At 40.0% G+C, this 22,090-nt stretch overlaps 1 protein-coding gene and 2 long non-coding RNA genes across 3 annotated transcripts in view; 2 read left to right on the forward strand and 1 right to left on the reverse strand.

The window, feature by feature from the left end:
- Window positions 1–309: 309 nt before the first annotated feature.
- LOC143419704 (uncharacterized) lies at window positions 310–1,750 on the forward strand. The gene is made up of 3 exons (XR_013099717.1): window positions 310–353; window positions 501–952; window positions 1,102–1,750. It is a non-coding gene; the product is annotated as an uncharacterized LOC143419704 (long non-coding RNA).
- A 762-nt stretch (window positions 1,751–2,512) lies between these two features.
- On the forward strand, window positions 2,513–4,979 carry LOC112435097 (uncharacterized). Its single transcript, XR_003024406.2, has 7 exons — window positions 2,513–2,644; window positions 2,690–2,755; window positions 3,629–3,717; window positions 3,834–3,945; window positions 4,036–4,136; window positions 4,223–4,293; window positions 4,807–4,979. It is a non-coding gene; the product is annotated as an uncharacterized LOC112435097 (long non-coding RNA).
- A 10,968-nt stretch (window positions 4,980–15,947) lies between these two features.
- The window catches only part of si:dkey-112m2.1 (transmembrane protein 132C), a 184,126-nt gene continuing 177,983 nt past the window's right edge, over window positions 15,948–22,090 (reverse strand). Inside the window, exons 9-10 of the mRNA XM_004538248.3 lie at window positions 18,895–19,086; window positions 15,948–18,292 (exon numbers count right to left, since the gene is read on the reverse strand). Coding sequence (XP_004538305.2) covers window positions 17,210–18,292; window positions 18,895–19,086 — 1,275 coding nt within the window. The 3' untranslated portion in view covers window positions 15,948–17,209. The remainder of the gene's footprint in view (window positions 18,293–18,894; window positions 19,087–22,090) is intronic.

The following is a 22,090-nucleotide window of genomic DNA, read 5'->3' on the forward strand; positions in this document are numbered from 1 at the left end:
TGCAGATGGAGAACTCTTTGTTGGAACCAGAAGAGTAGTAAAAACCATGGATGATGCCAGGAAGATATTTCATGAGTTTCATTCATCTCCAATTGGAGGACACACTGGCACACACAAAACGCTAAATGTCCGATAATTTGAAGACGCACACAAAGTATTGTTGCTAAATTGTTTGTTTGTTAGAGAATATGTCATTAAGTGTTTTCGTTTTGTTTTTGTTTTTTTTACAAATGAGAATGTTGAACATTTACGTGAACTCCATAAATATTTTTACCTTAAAGATTCTGGAATGTGACCAGTGTCATGAAGTTGGGAAACCACTGACTGCTGTGCAACCATTGCAGTGTATTCAGGTAAATATTATGCCCCGTTTACCCATCAAACTATGCTTGTAGCTCATATTCATAAAGGCAGGAGGGTTTGCCACCTAATTTTAACCATCAATGTCAATGTGTACATTATACAAATTGTTATTCAAATTATTAATTTGTCCTTGATAGGTGTCTGAAGTGTGGGAACTTATTGGTATAGATCTTACTGGACCTCTTCCTAAAACTTCAAGCGGCTTCCAGTATATACTTACTGCAACTGACTACTTTTCAAAATGGGTTGAAGCTTTCCCATTAAAAACAAAATCTGCATCTGAGGTAGCCCAGCACTTGTGCTCCATTATATATAGACATGGCTGCCCCAAAAGGATTTTGTCAGACCAAGGCAGAAAGTTTGTGAATGAAGTAACTGTTAAATAATTTTCAGTTACATTTTTTAACTTTACTTCACTGGGGTCAAAGATTTTTTCTTGTGTGCTTGTATAAGCAGTATAACCTTGTCCTTATCTGTTGAAGCTCAACTCTGATCTTTGCAAGTTATTGCAAATTGAAAGAAGTGTCACAACAGCATACCATCCACAGACCAATGGTCTAGATGAAAAGACCAATGACAACATAAAAAGGTATGCCTAATTTTTATCTATCAGTTTTTAATAACATTACTTATGTTATTCAAACTTAATTGTTACTTAATAATTTATTAATTTCTTTACTTCTAATTAAACTTTCTGTCTTACTTACTGTCTTTACATATTTCTATGCCTGCATTTAGAGCCCTCCGAAAACTGGTGAATGACCAGCAGAATAACTGGGAGCTGTATCTAGATCCCACCCTGTTTTCACTGCGGTCAAAAGTACACACCACAACAAAATACACACCTTTTTTTCTGATGTATGGAAGAGAAGCAGTATTTCCATCAGAAGTGCCTGCTCAAGTGCCGGTGAGTGTTTGTCAAATTCTTTCTATGTTAGAACTAAGAATTGAAACCATTTAAGAAAAAAACCCAGTAATGTCTTTATGAATATGATATCATCTTGTTTTAATTGCTAATATCTACAAAATTTTAGATTTCCAACATCATTCTGCCAGACGACAAAAGGTACAGTGACTATGTACAGTCTGAAAGTGAAGCACAACATGCAGTTAAAGAAACTGCACAAGAAAACATTGCGAAGTCACAAGACAAGCAAAAGGTTGCATATGCCAAGCGGGCCCTGAAAAAGTACAAAAATGTTGTGTACAATGTAGGGGATCAAATTCTGCTTCTAAATATGAGGAAACGTGGGCGAAAAGGAGGAAGACTTGAACCGGATTTTTCAGGTCCCTACACAATTGATGACTTCAGTGGAAAATGTGTTAGACTGAAAAACGCTGAGGGAAATACTTTAAAAAGTCTATACAGTATTGACCACATTAAACCCTATAGAAGAAGCCACCCTGTCCAAGTCTCAACTCCAACTGAACCTGTTGAGAGTAGCACATCTTCTGAGATGTGGCCTTGCAGTCCTCAGCGTCATCATGAAGCGCTGCAAAATAACAGATCCTCTGTCATTCAGTTTGCACCAAAAATAGCTCAGGTAAAATCAGTCCAAGCACCAGAAGAGCTTGTACCAGTGACCCCCCAGAAACCCAGCGTGCAAGAAAAAGGTGGCATAGCTAAAAATCTCATTCTGACCGGTTGGTCAACTGTTGCCAGTTTGGCTAGTCGAATGGATAGAATGTTTTATTTTTTTCTCCTCTCTTACTAATTTTGACCTGTTGGTCCAATTTTGGCTAATTTCTGATTTACATAAAGCTACTCCCCTCTGGCATGTTTATTTTGTTGGCCCTTTGGCCCTTGTCTGCTTGTGGCCCATTGGCTATTGACCGTGATTTTCAAATGGTAACTGTTATTACTAAAGAAACTTATCATATTTTGTTTTTTAGTGAAGTGGCTTTGGGCTGCAAAGGACACCGGGCGTGTGGAGGCAGTGGTTGGGCCATGCAAATTGTATGACTCTTCTTTTCGCACACTGGAGGACAGTGGGTGGCTTTCTGATGAGGTAAGTGAAGTAATCATTTTTGGTCGTAGTGGTGGTCTGTAAAAATAATTTTCTTTTAATCCAAACAGGTCATTGATACATACCTGCACTGCCTCATTAGGAAACAAAAAGGCAAGTAAGAACGTATGCCGGTTATTTCACAAAGGTATTTTATACAATTTTGTAATCTTTTAAAAAAAACAAAATCTTGCATTTTTCAGAAACCCGTGTATCAGTTGTCTTGCGTTGTTGCAACCTCTCTGTTTTCTGGGAAGTTTAAATGTGTCAGCAAGGTAATGTAGATGTTAAACCTTTATAAACTTAAAAATATTCCACAGATGTTGTTTCCGGCTGAGGACATTTGGTTGTGCTCACTGAACTCTGGTGCACACTGGATCCTTGTGGTACATGTTCACACCTCATGTGTTTTTTCTCTTTTTTGTTTTACTGTTCTTTTTAGCAGCATATTCTTATTTTGAAAATGCTTACTGTCAAGGCTCGGCTGTGTGGCAGGCAGGAGGAGGACCCAAAATGCAAAACTCACACACACGGGGATGAACTCAAAAAGCAGCTTTATTGCTGACCAAAGATAATAGGAGATACAAAACTAAACTGGGAAAAACTAACATAAAGCTCACCAGGAAACACGGGGGAATCACACACAGCATGAGGGACGACGTCACGCTGAACAGAGGGAGACGCAGACAGAAATACACAGAGGGTTAACGAGGAAAGTGGGAACACACGGGGAACACAGGTGACACTGATAATCATAACGAGACAGGGCGGGGTGAACTGAACATGACATGTACGGGCGTGAGAGTCACAAGGTAAACAGGAAGTGCACAGAGGTTCAGACAGGAGGAGAGAGAGCACGGGGAAAACACAGACATAACGGGCTGGGGAAACATGAAACAACCACAAAGGGAGACGAGGGCTCATAAATACATAGAGGGCACACAGGGGGAAGAGAGAGCACGGGGAGAACTTAGACATAATGGGCAGGGGAAGCATGGAATAAAACATAAAGAGAGACGAGGGCTCACAGATACACAGAGGGGCACACAGGGGGTAAAAGCCATGAAGGGAAAACACTTAGGGAACAACACAACAGGGCAACTCAGAAAACATGGCCTAAGCAAGGAACAAAATACAAACATACAAGGAAACTAAGAACACTGGGCCAACATGGCCCAGGACCATGACACTTACAATTGATTATGTTTACTTAAGTGAGTGTAATACACATATTCTACTAAATACAATTTTTATTTTAGGTTGTCAAAATCTCCTCACAATCTGTACTGCTGTTAGACCCTCTTGGAAATGAAGGTTGTTATGAAAGGAAAGTTATGCGTAACTGGAGGTATTCATCATTCATTAATTTTCTGTTTTGGGTTGTTTGGTTTGTGGGTTTTTTTTTTCTTTTTATTTAGAGCAAAATGCTGGCTACATTTTAAAAACTTGTTTTATTTTTATTAGGAATTTTCTGAGGATGAAAGGAAAGGAAGAGTCCCGAGTGGATTGGAAAATGGAGACTCTGCCACACAACAAGCAGATGGACTCCAGCAGTTGTGGAGTTTTAGTGTTGAAGGTATTTAATAAGCAATTGTATTTAATTGTATTTATTGTATTTAACTAGAATTAAGTTAATCAATTCCAATTACTGTAACATATTTTACAGTTTGCCAAACACTACCTTCTGAGTGGAGAGGTTACTGTCCACTCCAGAAGCCATTGGGCTGCAGCGCACTGAAATTGCTTGCGAACTGCTAGAACATGAAAGTAAGTTGAGTCATGTGCTTTTGTATTGCAATAGCACTTTCAGTTTTGTTTAAAAACTGTTAGGTTGAACGCCAGTGTGTTGCTAGGTAATGCTGATGACTACTGTGTGGTTTGTTCCATGCTGGAAGCCGATCCTGAGTCCAGTATGATTGAAATGGTAAAACAAATAAACCACAAATGCAATATACAGTGGCTTGCAATAGTATTCGGCCCCCTTGAACTTTTCCACATTTTGTCACTTTACAGCCAAAAATACAAATCAATTTTATTGTAATTCCACGTGAAAGACCAACACAAAGTGGTGTACATGTGAGAAGTGGAACAACAATCATACATGATTCCAAACAATTTTTACAAATTAATAACTGAAAAGTGGGGTGTGCGTAATTATTCAGCCCCCTGAGTCAATACTTTGTAGAACCACCTTTATCTGCAATTACAGCTGCCAGTCTTTTAGGGTATGTCTCTACCAGCTAGGGACTGGTAGAGACATTGGTCTTTCACGTGGAATTCCAATAAAATTGATTCATGTTTGTGAATGCAATCTGACAAAATGTGGAAAAGTTCATGGGGGCCGAATACTTTTGCAAGCCACTGTTGTAATTATTTTCTCATCAAATTCACAATGTTGGTTAACACACTTACACCCCCTACCCTTCTCCCTCTTCAGGTGCAGTGCGAGTTTTGTTCCAGATGGGCACATTTTGGATGTGCTCAATATGAGAGCAGCCTGGTCAAACACCTGTGCGACAAATGTGCATAATTTGTACACTGTTTCTTTTTCAGTTCTTTCTCCCTGTGTTCTGTTGGATCTATAAATGTCAAATATATGTATCTGTAAATATATTCAGTAAATACAGTGGGGCAAAAAAGTATTTAGTCAGCCACCGATTGTGCAAGTTCCCCCACCTAAAATGATGACAGAGGTCAGTAATTTGCACCAGAGGTACACTTCAACTGTGAGAGACAGAATGTGAAAAAAAAATCCATGAATCCACATGGTAGGATTTGTAAAGAATTTATTCGTAAATCAGGGTGGAAAATAAGTATTTGGTCAATAACAAAAATACAACTCAATACTTTGTAACATAACCTTTGTTGGCAATAACAGAGGTCAAACATTTACTATAGGTCTTTACCAGGTTTGCACACACAGTAGCTGGTATTTTGGCCCATTCCTCCATGCAGATCTTCTCGAGAGCAGTGATGTTTTGGGGCTGTCGCCGAGCAACACGGACTTTCAACTCCCGCCACAGATTTTCTATGGGGTTGAGGTCTGGAGACTGGCTAGGCCACTCCAGGACTTTCAAATGCTTCTTACGGAGCCACTCCTTTGTTGCCCGGGCGGTGTGTTTTGGATCATTGTCATGTTGGAAGACCCAGCCTCGTTTCATCTTCAAAGTTCTCACTGATGGAAGGAGGTTTTGGCTCAAAATCTCACGATACATGGCCCCATTCATTCTGTCCTTAACACGGATCAGTCGTCCTGTCCCCTTGGCAGAAAAACAGCCCCATAGCATGATGTTTCCACCCCCATGCTTCACAGTAGGTATGGTGTTCTTGGGATGCAACTCAGTATTCTTCTTCCTCCAAACACGACGAGTTGAGTTTATACCAAAAAGTTCTACTTTGGTTTCATCTGACCACATGACATTCTCCCAATCCTCTGCTGTATCATCCATGTGCTCTCTGGCAAACTTCAGACGGGCCTGGACATGCACTGGCTTCAGCAGCGGAACACGTCTGGCACTGCGGGATTTGATTCCCTGCCGTTGTAGTGTGTTACTGATGGTGACCTTTGTTACTTTGGTCCCAGCTCTCTGCAGGTCATTCACCAGGTCCCCCCGTGTGGTTCTGGGATCTTTGCTCACCGTTCTCATGATCATTTTGACCCCACGGGATGAGATCTTGTGTGGAGCCCCAGATCGAGGGAGATTATCAGTGGTCTTGTATGTCGTCACTTTTCTGATGATTGCTCCCACAGTTAATTTTTCACACCAAGCTGCTTGCCTATTGTAGATTCACTCTTCCCAGTCTGGTGCAGGTCTACAATACTTTTCCTGGTGTCCTTCGAAAGCTCTTTGGTCTTGGCCATGGCGGAGTTTGGAGTCTGACTGTTTGAGGCTGTGGACAGGTGTCTTTTATACAGATGATGAGTTCAAACAGGTGCCATTCATACAGGTAACGAGTGGGGGACAGAAAAGCGTCTTACAGAAGACGTTACAGGTCTGTGAGAGCCAGAGATTTTCCTTGTTTGAGGTGACCAAATACTTATTTTCCACCCTGATTTACGAATAAATTCTTTACAAATCCTACCATGTGGATTCATGGATTTTTTTTTCACATTCTGTCTCTCACAGTTGAAGTGTACCTCTGGTGCAAATTACTGACCTCTGTCATCATTTTAAGTGGGGGAACTTGCACAATCGGTGGCTGACTAAATACTTTTTTGCCCCACTGTATATACTGTAACTATAATGGAGTGAGTTCATTGTCAAAGTTTATATAGTCAGGTGTTCCAATCACTTCAATAGTGACAGCTGTATAACTTAAGCACCTTGGCATGCAGACTGCTTCTACAAACAAGTGCCAAACCATGCTACTGTTGTGATTATAAACTAGAAGCATACTCTGATAGGAAGAATTACGTGCCAAACCATGCTACCTGTGTTAATATAAACTAGAAGCATAATTCTGACGGGAAGAATTGCGTGCCAAAACATGCTACCTTTGTGAACGTGACCTACAAGCACACTTTAATGGGTAAAAAGAAGTGTCAAACCGAACTGGCTTTATGAATATCAGCTAAAAACATACTCTGATGGGCAAAGTTAAGTGGCAAACCGTCATACCTACTTAAATTGGTGCTGGAATTATTGTTTGGCAGCAGAAATGTGCATAAATTTCGTACAGTAGGACATTTTGCCAAAGTAGGGCAGTTTGTCATATGGCAGCTTAAAATTATCCTACTGGTAGGACGGTTTGCCAAAGTAGGATGGTTTGTCAGGGGACACCGTAAAATTATCCTACGGGTAGGACGTTTTGCCAAAGTAGGATGGTTTGTCAGAACACCACAACACCTCACTCTTGGAGCACTTTTTTGCCACATGTATCGCTAACCACGTCTCAGCTGTTTGTGGAGGTAAAATACGTCCGCACAATTACGCTCAGCCATTGTTGTGCGTGCGCACACCAAGGTGCTGCGAGACATTTATACAGCCGTATTTCGGACATGACTATGAAAGGCGGAAGAGGAAGTAGTTCCTTTGAATGTAGACAATCCGAGTGTTATAGTTTCTTTCCATTGTGTCCCTGTTGATGATAAACTACAAATTTACTCTAAATTACTAAAATATCGATATTTTAATGTGAGAATCGATTCTAGAACATAAATGATTGGCATCGGAGGAATCTATATTTCAGGATCGATCCGCACATCACTAGTTACCAGCCGTCAGCTACATAGAAAAGGATCCTGGTGTAGAAAGTAATATTAAATAAATTCTAACAACAGCTGATCAAGCTTAAACGTGCTGCTGTTGTTCAGCTGCTGGTTTCCTCTTTCTGGTGCAAAGTGGGCCAAAAACAAAGAAGAGAGACGGACTCGCGACAGAAAAGCCGATCAGCTGATCATTAATCAGTTTCAGGATTGAAGCACCAGCAGGAGAAGGGAGGGAGAGAGGCAGTTGCTCCATATATCGGTTGTTAAGCTTAACATGGGAATGTTTTGCAAACATTCAGAGATGAACTTACACATTTGCTTTACTTCTCTCTGGGATAACTTCCTCGGAGATGAAATGCCACAGGTTTGGTAGCGAGGCTACAAATACACACAGCCGCTCGATCACGTGATGCATACTGCTGCGAGGTGCTACGGGTATGAGCCGAGTTATGCCGTGTCACAAGTTTTGTGAGGTGCTCTTTTGATATTTAATGGATCGGATTACATTTTTTATTTCTCTCCGATATCCGATCCAGTAATTTATGTCAGTATCAGACAGATGCCGATATGTAATATCAGATTGGTCCATCTCTAATTATAGTATATAGTATATCAGAAATCTGTTCACTATTTTTTATTACAAATTATATCAGTAAGGAAGCTGACTAAATATTAACTGATAATTTATGGCAAAGGGGTGGGATTAAATAAGTGTTTACTTCTTCCCACTCCCTTTCAACATGTAAATTAATCAGAATGTTTTTTTGTATGTATTTTGTATAGTATTTTTTCTCTCTTATTTTCTTTTCTAAATGTATCTGTATATTGTTCACATGTTGAAATAAATTACCAAATTACCAAAGAAAACCCAAAAAACTTAGTTACAGCCTTGTTCCAATCTTGCTGTGCTTCACATCACAACTTGTTTTTTTTTTTTTAGATGTGTTGATGCCATTAGATTCAAACTAAGATTTTTATTTTTCATGAAACAGTAAAATGTCTCAGTCTAAACGTTCCATCCATCCATCTGTTTACTTCTGCTTATTAGGAGTCATGTGTCTACGGTGATTTACTGAGCATTTCATAAAAATGGTGGCTGCAGGACAAACTGAAGCAAATTGGTAGAGCGGTGACTGTCAAAATTAGTACAATGCTCTCCTTGCCCATCAGCTGCAATTACTCTACCTTCCCAGGAGTCTAGTTTGATCTCTTTTAGAGACAACATATCTCATCACCACACTGCTGGTGAATGTGTTGCCTTTCGGAAGGCAGTCTAACCGGGTTTTGAAATCAGACAAAGCAAGTTTCAACTACTTAGGTTTCATTTGGACTCTGGCACACAAGTTATCACTACTGAATTTCCAGGGTAGAGAGTAAAGACTTGAGCTGGTCCCTGAGCTTGTCTCTGAAGCTCTGGGTATGAACGCAGAGCTCCAGAGCTTCAGGAGGCTTTAATTAGCTCATCCTTTCAAATGTAATAAGGTGTCTGTTCACATCTGACTCATCAGTCTGTTACAGAAGGAATCAGTCATTGTCAGATGATTCATCTTCCACATCACACTGAGATACTGTGAGCCTAGAGAGCATTTTAAAACTAATATTGTCTGCTCTTGTCACTGAGGGGTTCACATCAGCCATCCCATTTAAGGCTAAGTTATTGAAGAGACTGTGTACAGACAGTTTATCAAACAGTTTACAGTCAAAGTGATACATGCAACTCATAATCGCAGATGAATTTTTAAATTTAAAGATGTTTAGATTAAAATGAACAAAAATTTAAATCATTTTCTTTCAACGAAACTAACACAGGAGCTATTAAGCCATATAAATACTTGACCCCTTAACAACAATCTCCTCCACTCAGAAACACAGCTACTCTGGCTGCTCCCTTATTCCCCAGGGGCCACCACAGTAGATAGCTCCACATGTGTTAAGTTGCCAGAATTGTACACTGGATGTCCCTCCTGATGCAACCCCAAAGGCTTGTGTCTCCTCCTGGGGGTTAAACTGGGTATTTTTTGCTTTTTATGCGAATGTGTAAACCACTACACTCTGGTCCTCCACTCAAGAATCCTGTTAAGCAAACAGTGACTTTTTTCCCTCAATTTCTGAACACCCTCCACAAAAACTGTTTCCAACAGCAATTTTCTTAGCCTGTCAGTATGGCATTGTGCTGCAGAACAAAGAAACCAGCTAACAAGCCATCATTATCACTTCAGGGACCCAGAATACACATTCCCCTAGGATGCTGAAAAACACAGACGTAAAAACAAAAATATCATTAGGGATTTTAAAAAAACCCACCAAACATATATTCCAGAGCAGAGTAGAAGTGTTTTTTCAGCAGAAGAGGTGCATAAAAACCACAGCCCTGTCTGTTTGCGGAGCTCAACAAGACCATTACCACAGGGATTTGCAATGATCAGCTTCACATTGCTACAAATGCTATGATTCATTTTGTCTTAATGAACAATTCGTTTGTTTTTCAGGGCTACGCCAGGTCACTTATGGCGGCATCCCATAAGGCTTTATTGTTTACAACTGCAGACAGAGTTGGGTCAAAGACTTCTTGTGTTTCAATGTCAGCAGAATAAAGAAAACAATGCCACAATCAGACCTGCCTTAATTGCAACACTGCAACCCATAAATCACACTGACGCATGGACACATGTAGGAAGACACACACACTTATACACACTGTGTGTGTATAAGTGTGTGTGTCTTCTTTTTTTAATATATATACACTCACACAACGACAGGCAAGCATGCATTATACAGTACCATTAGAAATGCACACTGGCCAGCGTACACACAAACTATAGTACTTCATAAGTTTCTTAAACCATAGTGCCTCTTCTGGCTTAAAGATAGATGCAGAATTTTGGCTTAAATTAATGAAAAGAGTAACAACAGGCTTACTTAGGTGTTCAAACATACAGTCAAGTAAATAAATACATTACAGGAGGGTCTTTTTGAATATCTTTTTATATAAATTGTATGTCTGGTAAAATTGCATGCCGTTGTTACATTTTTTTTAGTCTGCTGACTAGATCACCACCTTTAAATTTTAATTACCTAACCCTAAATGACTTTAGGCATGTCAATAATGGTCTAGAATGAAACCTACTCACTATGAGTTATAAATTATAAGTCACTTACCTGGCTTATAGAAGTTTGTCCCATGACATCATGTGCACATTGCTGGAGAGATGTCCCCTATATTGGATGAGATACCACCATCTGTTGTGAGGGGAAATGTATATTCCCTAATGGTTGGTGAGTAGTGCTTGTAGGTTTCTGGCTGTCAGTAGGTGAAATTGGTCACGAAGAGGGTGCTGCACCAAAAATCTCCTTTGGTTTCTAGAAACTTGTTGGCCTCTTTCTGTAGCCAACATGTTTTTAAATATGCACCTTTTAACTTACAGTGGGGCAAAAAAGTATTTAGTCAGCCACCGATTGTGCAAGTTCCCCCACTTAAAATGATGACAGAGGTCAGTAATTTGCACCAGAGGTACACTTCAACTGTGAGAGACAGAATGTGAAAAAAAATCCATGAATTCACATGGTAGGATTTGTAAAGAATTTATTTGTAAATTAGGGTGGAAAATAAGTATTTGGTCACCTCAAACAAGGAAAATCTCTGGCTCTCACAGACCTGTAACGTCTTCTGTAAGAAGCTTTTCTGTCCCCCACTCGTTACCTGTATGAATGGCACCTGTTTGAACTCATCATCTGTATAAAAGACACCTGTCCACAGCCTCAAACAGTCAGACTCCAAACGCTGCCATGGCCAAGACCAAAGAGCTTTCGAAGGACACCAGGAAAAGTATTGTAGACCTGCACCAGACTGGGAAGAGTGAATCTACAATAGGCAAGCAGCTTGGTGTGAAAAAATCAACTGTGGGAGCAATCATCAGAAAATGGAAGACATACAAGACCACTGATAATCTCCCTCGATCTGGGGCTCCACGCAAGATCTCATCCCGTGGGGTCAAAATGATCATGAGAACGGTGAGCAAAGATCCCAGAACCACACGGGGGGACCTGGTGAATGACCTGCAGAGAGCTGGGACCAAAGTAACAAAGGTCACCATCAGTAACACACTACAACGGCAGGGAATCAAATCCCGCAGTGCCAGACGTGTTCCGCTGCTGAAGCCAGTGCATGTCCAGGCCCGTCTGAAGTTTGCCAGAGAGCACATGGATGATACAGCAGAGGATTGGGAGAATGTCATGTGATCAGATGAAACCAAAGTCGAACTTTTTGGTATAAACTCAACTCGTCGTGTTCGGAGGAAGAAGAATACTGAGTTGCATCCCAAGAACACCATACCTACTGTGAAGCATGGGGGTGGAAACATCATGCTATGGGGCTGTTTTTCGCCAAGGGGACAGGACGACTGATCCGTGTTAAGGACAGAATGAATGGGGCCATGTATCGTGAGATTTTGAGCCAAAACCTCCTTCCATCAGTGAGAACTTTGAAGATGAAAAGAGGCTGGGTCTTCCAACATGACAATGATCCAAAACACACCGCCCGGGCAACAAAGGAGTGGCTCCGTAAGAAGCATTTGAAAGTCCTGGAGTGGCCTAGCCAGTCTCCAGACCTCAACCCCATAGAAAATCTGTGGCGGGAGTTGAAAGTCCGTGTTGCTCGGCGACAGCCCCAAAACATCACTGCTCTCGAGAAGATCTGCATGGAGGAATGGGCCAAAATACCAGCTACTGTGTGTGCAAACCTGGTAAAGACCTATAGTAAACGTTTGACCTCTGTTATTGCCAACAAAGGTTATGTTACAAAGTATTGAGTTGTATTTTTGTTATTGACCAAATACTTATTTTCCACCCTGATTTACGAATAAATTCTTTACAAATCCTACCATGTGGATTCATGGATTTTTTTTTTTTCCACATTCTGTCTCTCACAGTTGAAGTGTACCTCTGGTGCAAATTACTGACCTCTGTCATTATTTTAGGTGGGGGAACTTGCACAATCGGTGGCTGACTAAATACTTTTTTGCCCCGCTGTAGAAGGCAGCGTTCTCTGTTTCCAGTTTGAAAAACACTTTCAAGTTTTACTACTTTTTGGCTAATAGTTTGTGAGTAATGACTTGCTGTCTACCATGCAAACAATGGTTTGCCAGTGGTTGTCTGGTGATGTATCTGACTAGTCTTTAGGCTTGTGTAACTCAGGCTTTAGCAACCGATTTCCCAGCAGCTACCATGAACCTCGAGCAACTACTCATCAACCAGTTGGGGAAAAGTTTTTTCCTGTTGGTTGCTAGATGGTTGCAGACCAATCCTGTGTGACTTATGCCCTTACTCGCTTGCACCACCTTGACACAATGATTGTCACACATCCAAAAAGGGAAGACAGCACTCATATGTGTGCAAAGGCTCATGTTTCCAGTGGGTTACCAGCTGCTCTTTGACAATGGATTACAGCAAATCTCAGTGTAGGCATTCATGGTTAGACCCTGAATTTACGCCACACTGAACTTGGTATCTTGGGTTTCAAATAAAACAACTGGTGGACAGATTATCATGAAAATGGATGCATACAGTTATCAGACCCCTTTCAGTGTTTATTTATTTGCTGATCCACTGACTTTTTACCATCAGTTTCAACTTACTTTATTACAAAATACCTAAACCTAATCATACAAATCCCATCATCCTCAGCTGTAATGGGCTACATTACACCCACTCAACATGACAATTTTAGCATTGCAGCTTCTGTTGACTCGTATCATAGACTTGCTTTGTTATAGTCAATCCTTTTGCAGTCAAAACGATTGGTCAGCAGGAATATTTTATATATTTAGGATAGGAATCAAGGCCATGCATGGACAAACATAGACCTTACTTCATATTACAGACTTTGTATTGGAGCAGTTTTCAGCTGTGCAACTGCTTATACCAGCTAGCCAGCCTACATGTCAAAGAAACAAAATGGTAAGGAGAAGGGAAGAAGAGAGGGTCATGTTGAGGATTGTTGGCATAGCAACGGTGGGGAAAATGGAATGGGATAACAAGTGATGTATCTGCAAAATGAATGTCAGTGGAGATGGTTCGTGATAGTGAAAAGGTTCTGTTCCATTATACCTGACAGGTGCTCCTAGTTATTTAGTTAGCTAGAGTAGAGACCCTGAGATTCCTGTGTCAGCAAGAAGAGTACCTGGCACTTCAGCATACAAAGGACAAAGGCAGAAGTATAAGTCTCAGACTAAAGTGAATATGGAAGTGGAAGTTCAGGTAGAAGTGTGGCAGTGCAGGCTGTTTGTGGTCCAGTGTGATAACAGTATCCTCTGATGTGGTAGACAGATTTTGTTCTGACTGACTGAATTGTTCCTCTGTTTTACCTACAGATAGGTAAAAGAACCAGAAAGTGCTAAAAAAAAAGCAAAATAAGCGCATGATACCCCCAATTTTGTACATCTGCTGCAATGTATTGAATTAATCTAAAAGCACATCATTCATGAGGTCTATAAATGAAAATGTTTACATCCTTTCCTGATATGCACAGGTCCTCTGGGTTTATTTTAATTAGGGTGCAAATTATATCAGAGTAGGTACAGTAAGTGGGCAAGACAAATTGCATAGGAAATGCCACATTAACATGTAATAAGACTGAACTAAGTAATCCCTAATTATGTTGCCCTTTTAGAAAGGGGAGCATGTCTGTGATCCTGTGGAAAAAGACCAATTTTCTGAGTATGCTACAAGTGTTTCGGGGCTCATATGCACTTAGCCTATAACCTTTTTCATCAGGAAATTGTTATACACAAATTATGCCCACGGGTATTATTACATGTAAAGAATGGTCAGTTTAGGCTGGCTCCAAAACCAAATAAATCCCCAAATGCCCTAATGTCATACTCAAATGCCCAGCATCATAGCAGAGAAAGGATGTGTACTGCCTGTACAAAGAATCGTTTTGGTCTTTAAAGGTAATAGCCCACTGTGCTGCTGCTTTGGTTCACGGTTCAACCCTCCTGGATGGTTTTGATCTTTCTGTGTGTTTTCCCTGGCTGTATGGGTTTTCCTTGGCTGTATAGGCTTTCCTTTGGTATTCTGGCTTCCTCTCACAGTCGTAAGACATATGGAGTTGGTTAATTAATGAGTCTAAATTTGCCATAGGAGTGGATGTGAGAGCGTGTGGTTATTTGTCTCTCTGTGTTGGTCCTGTGATGGACTGGTGACCTGTCAAGGGTATACCCTGCATTTTGCCCCATGAAAGCTGTGATGGGCTCCAGCCCCATCTGTGGCCCTAAGCTATATAAGAGCTTAAGAAAATGGATGGATGGAGCGAACTTTATTTAGGCTTAAATGTTTGACTGACAGGTGGATGCCAACACAAGCAGCTGTAGCCAGCAGCTGTCTGCCAGGCTCCATATCTTCTAATTGGAATCACAGGAGTGGACCTTCTAACTGTATTTGTGGTGTTGGTGCCCTTCAGAGTTTTTTGATATGACAAATAACAGAGCTTGCTGTGTGGGTAATTCTACTAGCATGCCATCCAAAGAAGTCTGAACTCCATCTTTGATAAGTGAAATTCAATTATTTTATTTATAGGCTGCTAGGCACTAATTAGGAAGTATTTGTGTGATGAACCCATAGTGTCTGTGGATGCAGCTTGCTAATCGTTTCTCTGTGGTAAAAACTGATCCAGCACAGTGATATGAAGGTCGCAAAGTCTGACACTTTGACTGGAGATGAACATTTTTTAAACAGGTACAACAACATGGGTATCACTTGCTCAATAGCATAGGGCCTGCATTTAGTCTCAAATTTGTAGTTTTGCTTGGGGAAAAGAAAAATTGCTTTTAAAACCCTGGTTTTGACTGGTAATAATGATAAGGTGGTGCGTTTGAGCCATCTGGTCTCACAGTTTTGCTCACACTGTTCCTCACTGATTTATTTTTAAAATTTTCAATATGAAAATTTAAATTAAAAAACCTACCTGGGGCTTAAAGGGCTGACCAGTTCTGCAAATTTTGGCTGTTAACTTGGCACACTCTACCCTCTCCTCTCATCTAACTCATCCAACTTTGGTTACTTCCAAAGACCATGCTTCCAAAGCAAACAAACAGACATTATGGAATCAAAACTCGTGGCTGACATTATGATGGTAAAAATATTATTGTGTTTATATTTTTTTCGGTTTGTCTATTTCAAATCACGGTGCGGCGTAAAGCCAATATATAATATTATCTTAACAGTATTCACTTGTGAAACAAATAAAAAAACAAACAAACAAAAAACATCTTTTACTTTTGCCTTTTGAAGAGAAATGTGAAGAACTCCAAAAGCTGCACCAATCATCGTTTTGATATCTGATGAAGCCACTGTCTCTGTGGTTATTCGTGAGAGCAGTATTTGATGGACTGAGATTGGAAAACAATGGCTAGGCCAATAAATCACACAGCCACAAAAAAAAAAGGAAGAGTCAACTTCAGGGTTTAATTAGTCCACCAGCCAATTTTAAAACAGACATACAGTAGAAAATGTTGGAACTGACTAATACTGCTTATGACAAAAAGCAAAAGGGTCAGATTTGGGCTTTCTTCTACAGTTTACAGGATTCAAAATGTCATACAGCAATTTGAAAAATCACTGTAAATGTGTTTTCTGACGTCCACCTAATTTGGGCCACACAACTTGAAACCTGGACAAGTTTTACGGGAAAATTATAATGAAGAATTTTTTTTTATTTTTTATTTTTTTTAAATGTGATTGTCTTTGATACTTTTGGTTGTGTCAGTATATTTATATTGACTATTCTGATTTAATCAAAATTTGTCCTTTTGAATCCTAAAAAGTCAGTTTAATGTGAACTATGCAACAGGAGGTTACATAAACCAATATAAGGAGGGAAAATGTAGGGCCCAATAAATCTCTTAAACCAACATCAACATATTGAATTCAAAGCTAAAGTCACCCACAGTGAATGACATGTCTCCAGGGGTACTGGTATTAGTTATCTACAAATTTTCAGTTTGCATACCAGATCAGACTCACATGCCTCCTTTTAAATAACATCATGCATGGATCTGCTTTCTGGAGACAAAACTAACTGAAAAGAAACTAAAGCAAAACAAAACCATACATCACTTTAAAAAATGTTGCTATACATACAGTCCTTCCAAATTAAACTCTGCTTTTATTTACAATACAAAATTTCTTTTAACCTTACTCTCCTAGATTCAATAATTTCTGACAGGGAAAGAAGCCTCTAGAAAAATAACAGAAAGTCGCAAAAATTACAACAAACGTGATATTAAAACATGGCGATTTGAAAAAACAAAACAAAGCGGTGTAGATGGTGCGTAGGAAAGAAAACTAGAAACAAAGAACATACATTTAATTTAAGCAACAATACTAATTTCACATTTTCTTCTTGATGCTGTGGTGTTGTGGTATCTTTTTGTAGTCCATAGCTCGACCTTTTCTGAGTACTTTCATGAAAAAACAGAGGCTGAATGCACCATCCTCTTGCTATGGTAAGGTGTACAGTTTAACAGCGGCTTCAGTCTCTTCTTCACCTCTCCTTCGTAACCCTCCTTCCCTTGTTAGTCTGAAGGCATTCAGGTGAGTTTCTCTTTAGTTCAATGAAAACACCCAGTACCCCCTATGCAATGTTCTTAATTGCGTTCTCATTAAGCTTTTCCATGTAGTTCCTAAGATCCTTTGAGTCTCCGAGCTCGATGTCTGGACATACCCATTTTATCTCACTGGTCTGCACTAGTGCTAAGGGGCTGAGGGCAGGACACCCATTACTCGACTTGACACTTGAAAAAGTGGTGAACTTCACCCTCTTTCTCTTGGTGGTGGGTGAGTTAAGTGACTCATTCCTGTGATCCCTCCCACTTGAGCTACATCCTGCTCCACCAGTATTACCTCGCTGGAGGCCTCCATTTAATAGCTGACTACCTTCTTCTAGGGTACCGCCCAGTTCGTCCTGCTGCTGTTGTTGGAGACACAGCCCCTCCTCTTGGCCAAGCCAAACCCAGTCATGTGCATGAGGCATTGCCTCTGGAGCCTCCAAGGAGAACTGCTTGCTACGGTACTTGTATGCATAAGAGATGCAGTTAATGAGAAAAACCAAAATGGCCAGACAGAAAACTCCCAGCAGGGCATACATACCGATCTCCAAGTCCGTCAGGCCTCGTCGGGAGGTCAACAAGTCCTCATCAGTGCTGCGGCTCCGGGGCAGCTCGGCCTGATCGGGATATTCAGAGAATTCATTTGGAGCCCTTGCTCCAACTTCTGCTGAAAGACGGCCCCCACTTGGCCTTACTGGAACATGGCCCCTGATGGTAGTGGCTCCACGGTTATTTAACCCAGTTTCCATGTCAGAGATAGATCCGCCATAATATGGAGGGTCAGGGCGTGTACGTCGGCCACCTGGCTGTCTGAATTGTTCCTCTGTTTGACCAAGTCTTACATGTGTGCTCGCCATTCCTGTGGCTAAAACAGTATGTCGTTTTCCCTTCTGGCACATTTCTGATGGGCTCATTTCAACACGTACAAGCAAACCTTGACCTTCTCCTTTGGCAACAATGATAGGCCACTTCCATGCTGGACTTTGCTGCACCACCACAACCTGTTCATCCAATGAGGTGGCTGCCAGGGTAAAATGGGCAGGGTTGTAGTTATCTAGAGGAGTCATGGATCCGTCACTGAAATGAAGCCAAGCACTGATGAGGGACTCCTAAGAAATCAAAACAAAAAAACAAACAAACAAAAAAAAAAACCCAACGTTACACAGTAAAAATAATATTCTTCACAATTCTTATTAATACATAAGGACCATAAACTAAAAACAGACACTAAAAAATAAAGTAGAGGAACATGGAGGACAGAAAAGTCAGTGTTAACAAAGGTTCATTGAAACAATTGGATAGAACGGATACAAAGCTATTCTCCTGAAAGCTAAATATCCTTTCTAGGGAAAGAGACTGTAGCCTACCTTCATTTGAAATTATAATTATAGGAATAACAGAGCTGTTCCATGGTTAGAGATGCAAATCAAAGAGAAAGCTTTGTATATGAAAAGTGAATTAATTCTAAACAACAATGAATACCATAGACTTCGTAATAAACCTAATCCATTTCTAAACTTGCAAGCTATTATGACTGAGCTGAGCATAAAGCCAAATATGAAGCCAAATCAGACTCACAGAAAAATGCTAATTTTGCATCAACAAGTCCACTCTAGTCTTACTGTTGGATGAGCAGTTATTAGTCAAATTGCCATGTAAAATGTTTATATGTCTATATTACCTATATTATATATTATTATAGAAGTCATACCTGCTTGAGAGATTCAATAACTTCCTGTGTTGTTGCAGTGGCAACAATAGCCCTGTTGCTGCCTGGGCTGAGCTGCAGGGACAGAGTTAATCCAGATACCAACTGCACCCCTAGCTCTGTCACGCTCACTTTATCATCCACCACTCTGATGCTCCTTTCAGCCAGGACTGATGATGTCAGAGGGGACAGCACCTGGAACACATAAACAAACAAACAAAAAAAACCCTTATTGCTTTGTTACTAATGGTAGTCCATTAGGATTTTGTTGTTTATAGTGGTGTCAACGTAAAGGATCAGATGTCTTTTCCCACAGCCCTTCTGCTAAATCCTGGAATTTAAATGGAGTTTTGGCAAAGGTAGTTCCTTCTCAGAATACATATTTACAGAGTACGCCAACTGTTATCAAATTTAAGTCGGTACAATATATGTGCAATCACCACATATTGAAAATGCATGGTTTTAAACTGCTCTCCCAAATGACACAGAATAAAAGTATTTTGTGACAACCTGGTCGCCAGGAAGACATTGTTTGTCCATGTTTTTGTATTAGAAAAAAACAGTAGTATAAAACTAAGGGAGATTTTATCGTTGATTTCAACTGTAGCCACAGCTCACACTAAACATTCCTGACTTTGGAATAAATAAATATAATTGACTTCTTACTAAAGGAATAGAAAAACTGACCTTGCTAATGCTTAGGAAAGTATAAACTAGAGCAAAAACCACAGTTACAAACATAAAACACCATCCTATGAACAGACACATTATAAACACCAAAAGAAAAAAATGTTTTAATGATTTATCTTCCCTGTGAAGCCCTCAACTATACGTTGGCTTCCTAAATTGGCACTAAGTCATCAAAACTTTGAGAACTATGCCCTAAGGGTAGCGCCCCAAGAACTACATAACTTCAAGGGTTATTTTTCTGTTTGTATTCACATCACCAGTAGGAACATTTGAAATTATGTAACAGCCGTCTGGCATTTGGTATGTGTCACAGTTGGGATGTATTTCCTCCACAACATAGTCTTATTAAAGCCTTGGCTTCACTGTCAGTCCAATGTTTTACCAATGTTTGTTTGTTTTTTTTCTTTTTTTAATCATAGCAAGAGCTGGTGTCAGTCTGATGCTGTGTCAATCAAAGGTCCCTGGTGTGCCAGGAGAATACGTACTGGGAGCTAGGAGCTCAGAAAAAGCCCTGAGAACTGACTTCTAAGGCCTTTGATGTTTCTTAGATCCTGCAGTGCAAGCACGAAGAAAGGCGGCTCTTCCTTCCACAATTATAAGAACTTCCTACGGTCTAAAAGCGCTTCATCGTAGCCATTATGACTTAAGAATGATTGTGGTCAAAGCAGATTTAGTTTCTTGAACACACAAAAAAATCATACTTTTTCAGCCCTGGAACAAAAAAATGCAGTAAACGTATGCTTTTGATTGGTAGAGAAAGAAAATACTATTCTTTTGTATTCTTTAACCTAAACTTTCGTATTTTATGATTTTATATTCTGTGATTATAAAAACAGGCACATACTAACACATGAAGTGCTCCTGAACTCACATGGCAAAAACGATCTCCTCCCTAACAGCACACTCTCTAAGTCTCTGAGTTGCCAGAGGTGTAAGCATGTAAATAGTTGTGATATTGTTATGATATGAGAATCCCTCCCATCCGCTCCAATTAGGGCTCCCGTCTCTCCTCCTGCCGCCCCCACATGGCTGCATTTACCAGCCATAATGAACTGTCAGCACAGATCACTGCCTCATTTGTACAGACCAATTCCATGTTTTCTTCTCTTTGGTTTAGCTCTTTGCATTTTTTCTTTGCATTGCTAGTCACACAATGAAACTGATATCTGAATGTTAAACAGCATAAATGAGCATGGTCTCAAAACAGGCATCAACCTGATCTTTGATGTAAAAGCAAACATTAAAGAACCAGACAGCTGGTAAATATGAAGATTGTTGAATATTTTCAAAAATAAAGAATAATAAAAATAAAGATACACACTAATTGATGTGAAATCTGGGTTTTTCTTTTTTTACAGACAAAAAGGAAAGCAAAATGAGCAAAAAAAAAAAATACAGCTGCTGGTTTGTTATATTATTTTAGAGTTTGCAGCAGCCGTTTATTCTTCAAGTAAATCCACCATCATTATCTTTTCTTTTCCTCCAACATTGGATGCTTAGATCTATTTTATTCCACTTTACGATAAAATTAAATAAAAACGGATTTGCAGATGACGCATACTTACTAGGAACTTAAGATATTAAAATAGAAGCAAGGAAATTGGTATATAAGGCAAAGTTTGAGAAGTTAAGAAGAAGTCCATTTTGGAGAAGGATAAGAATGACCTGTATCATTCTCCTCTAAAGGTATAATCTATAAACCTACTATAGAGCTGTCCACACGATGTCAGAAGTGATTTTAGCATCGCTCAAAAAGGAACAATACTCCTCTCCACCAAACCCCAACTCCATACTAACAATGCCCACACTTTGTACTGCTCTCATCTTGGGATGTCAAGATTCTTTCCCCCAGTTCTGTGATGGAAGTCAGATCCCTTCTTCTAACCCCTTCATCAGTCTCCTTTGTCCATTTTTTAGAAATGTTCTGTCTCTGCTTCACACCATTAGAGAAACCGCAAACACTGCTTTTGGCCTACATCCATATTCGTGAGAGTCTCCCAGAAGACTTCCAGAGATGTCAAGTCCCTTCCTTATTCTGGCTCTAGAGTTTACAGATTCCTTCATTCTTTCTCGAGAGAGCAATTAAGTACTCCTTTCAGGTTTACCACTATCTATTCACAGCTGTCAGAGCTGCCTTGTCTTGTATGAACCTGAAATCCCATGTGCACCTGGAACTAGTCTGGTGCAACCGATACTAATATATAAAATCTACTGAGGCTCACACAATGAGTCTCAGACTTACAAACTAACACATTTGCAAAGGTTAATAGCTTAATGTGTTTTGCATGTAAGCACTCTATCCATAACATGTGAGAAAGGCAGTGCTTAAATGGATTTGTTACTTTCTTTTGCCACACTATCAAACTTGCAGCATAGTGTATATCGGCGATCACATTTCCAATTCCCTACCTGATATAGAATCTTCTAGAATCAATGACCTTTTGAAATCTTTGCCTTTAGTTACACATAATCAAAGTTTTCCATTATAATACTTCAAAGCTGAATCTAA

Source organism: Maylandia zebra, linkage group LG7, assembly GCF_041146795.1.
Source record: "Maylandia zebra isolate NMK-2024a linkage group LG7, Mzebra_GT3a, whole genome shotgun sequence".
Lineage (NCBI taxonomy): Eukaryota > Metazoa > Chordata > Actinopteri > Cichliformes > Cichlidae > Maylandia > Maylandia zebra.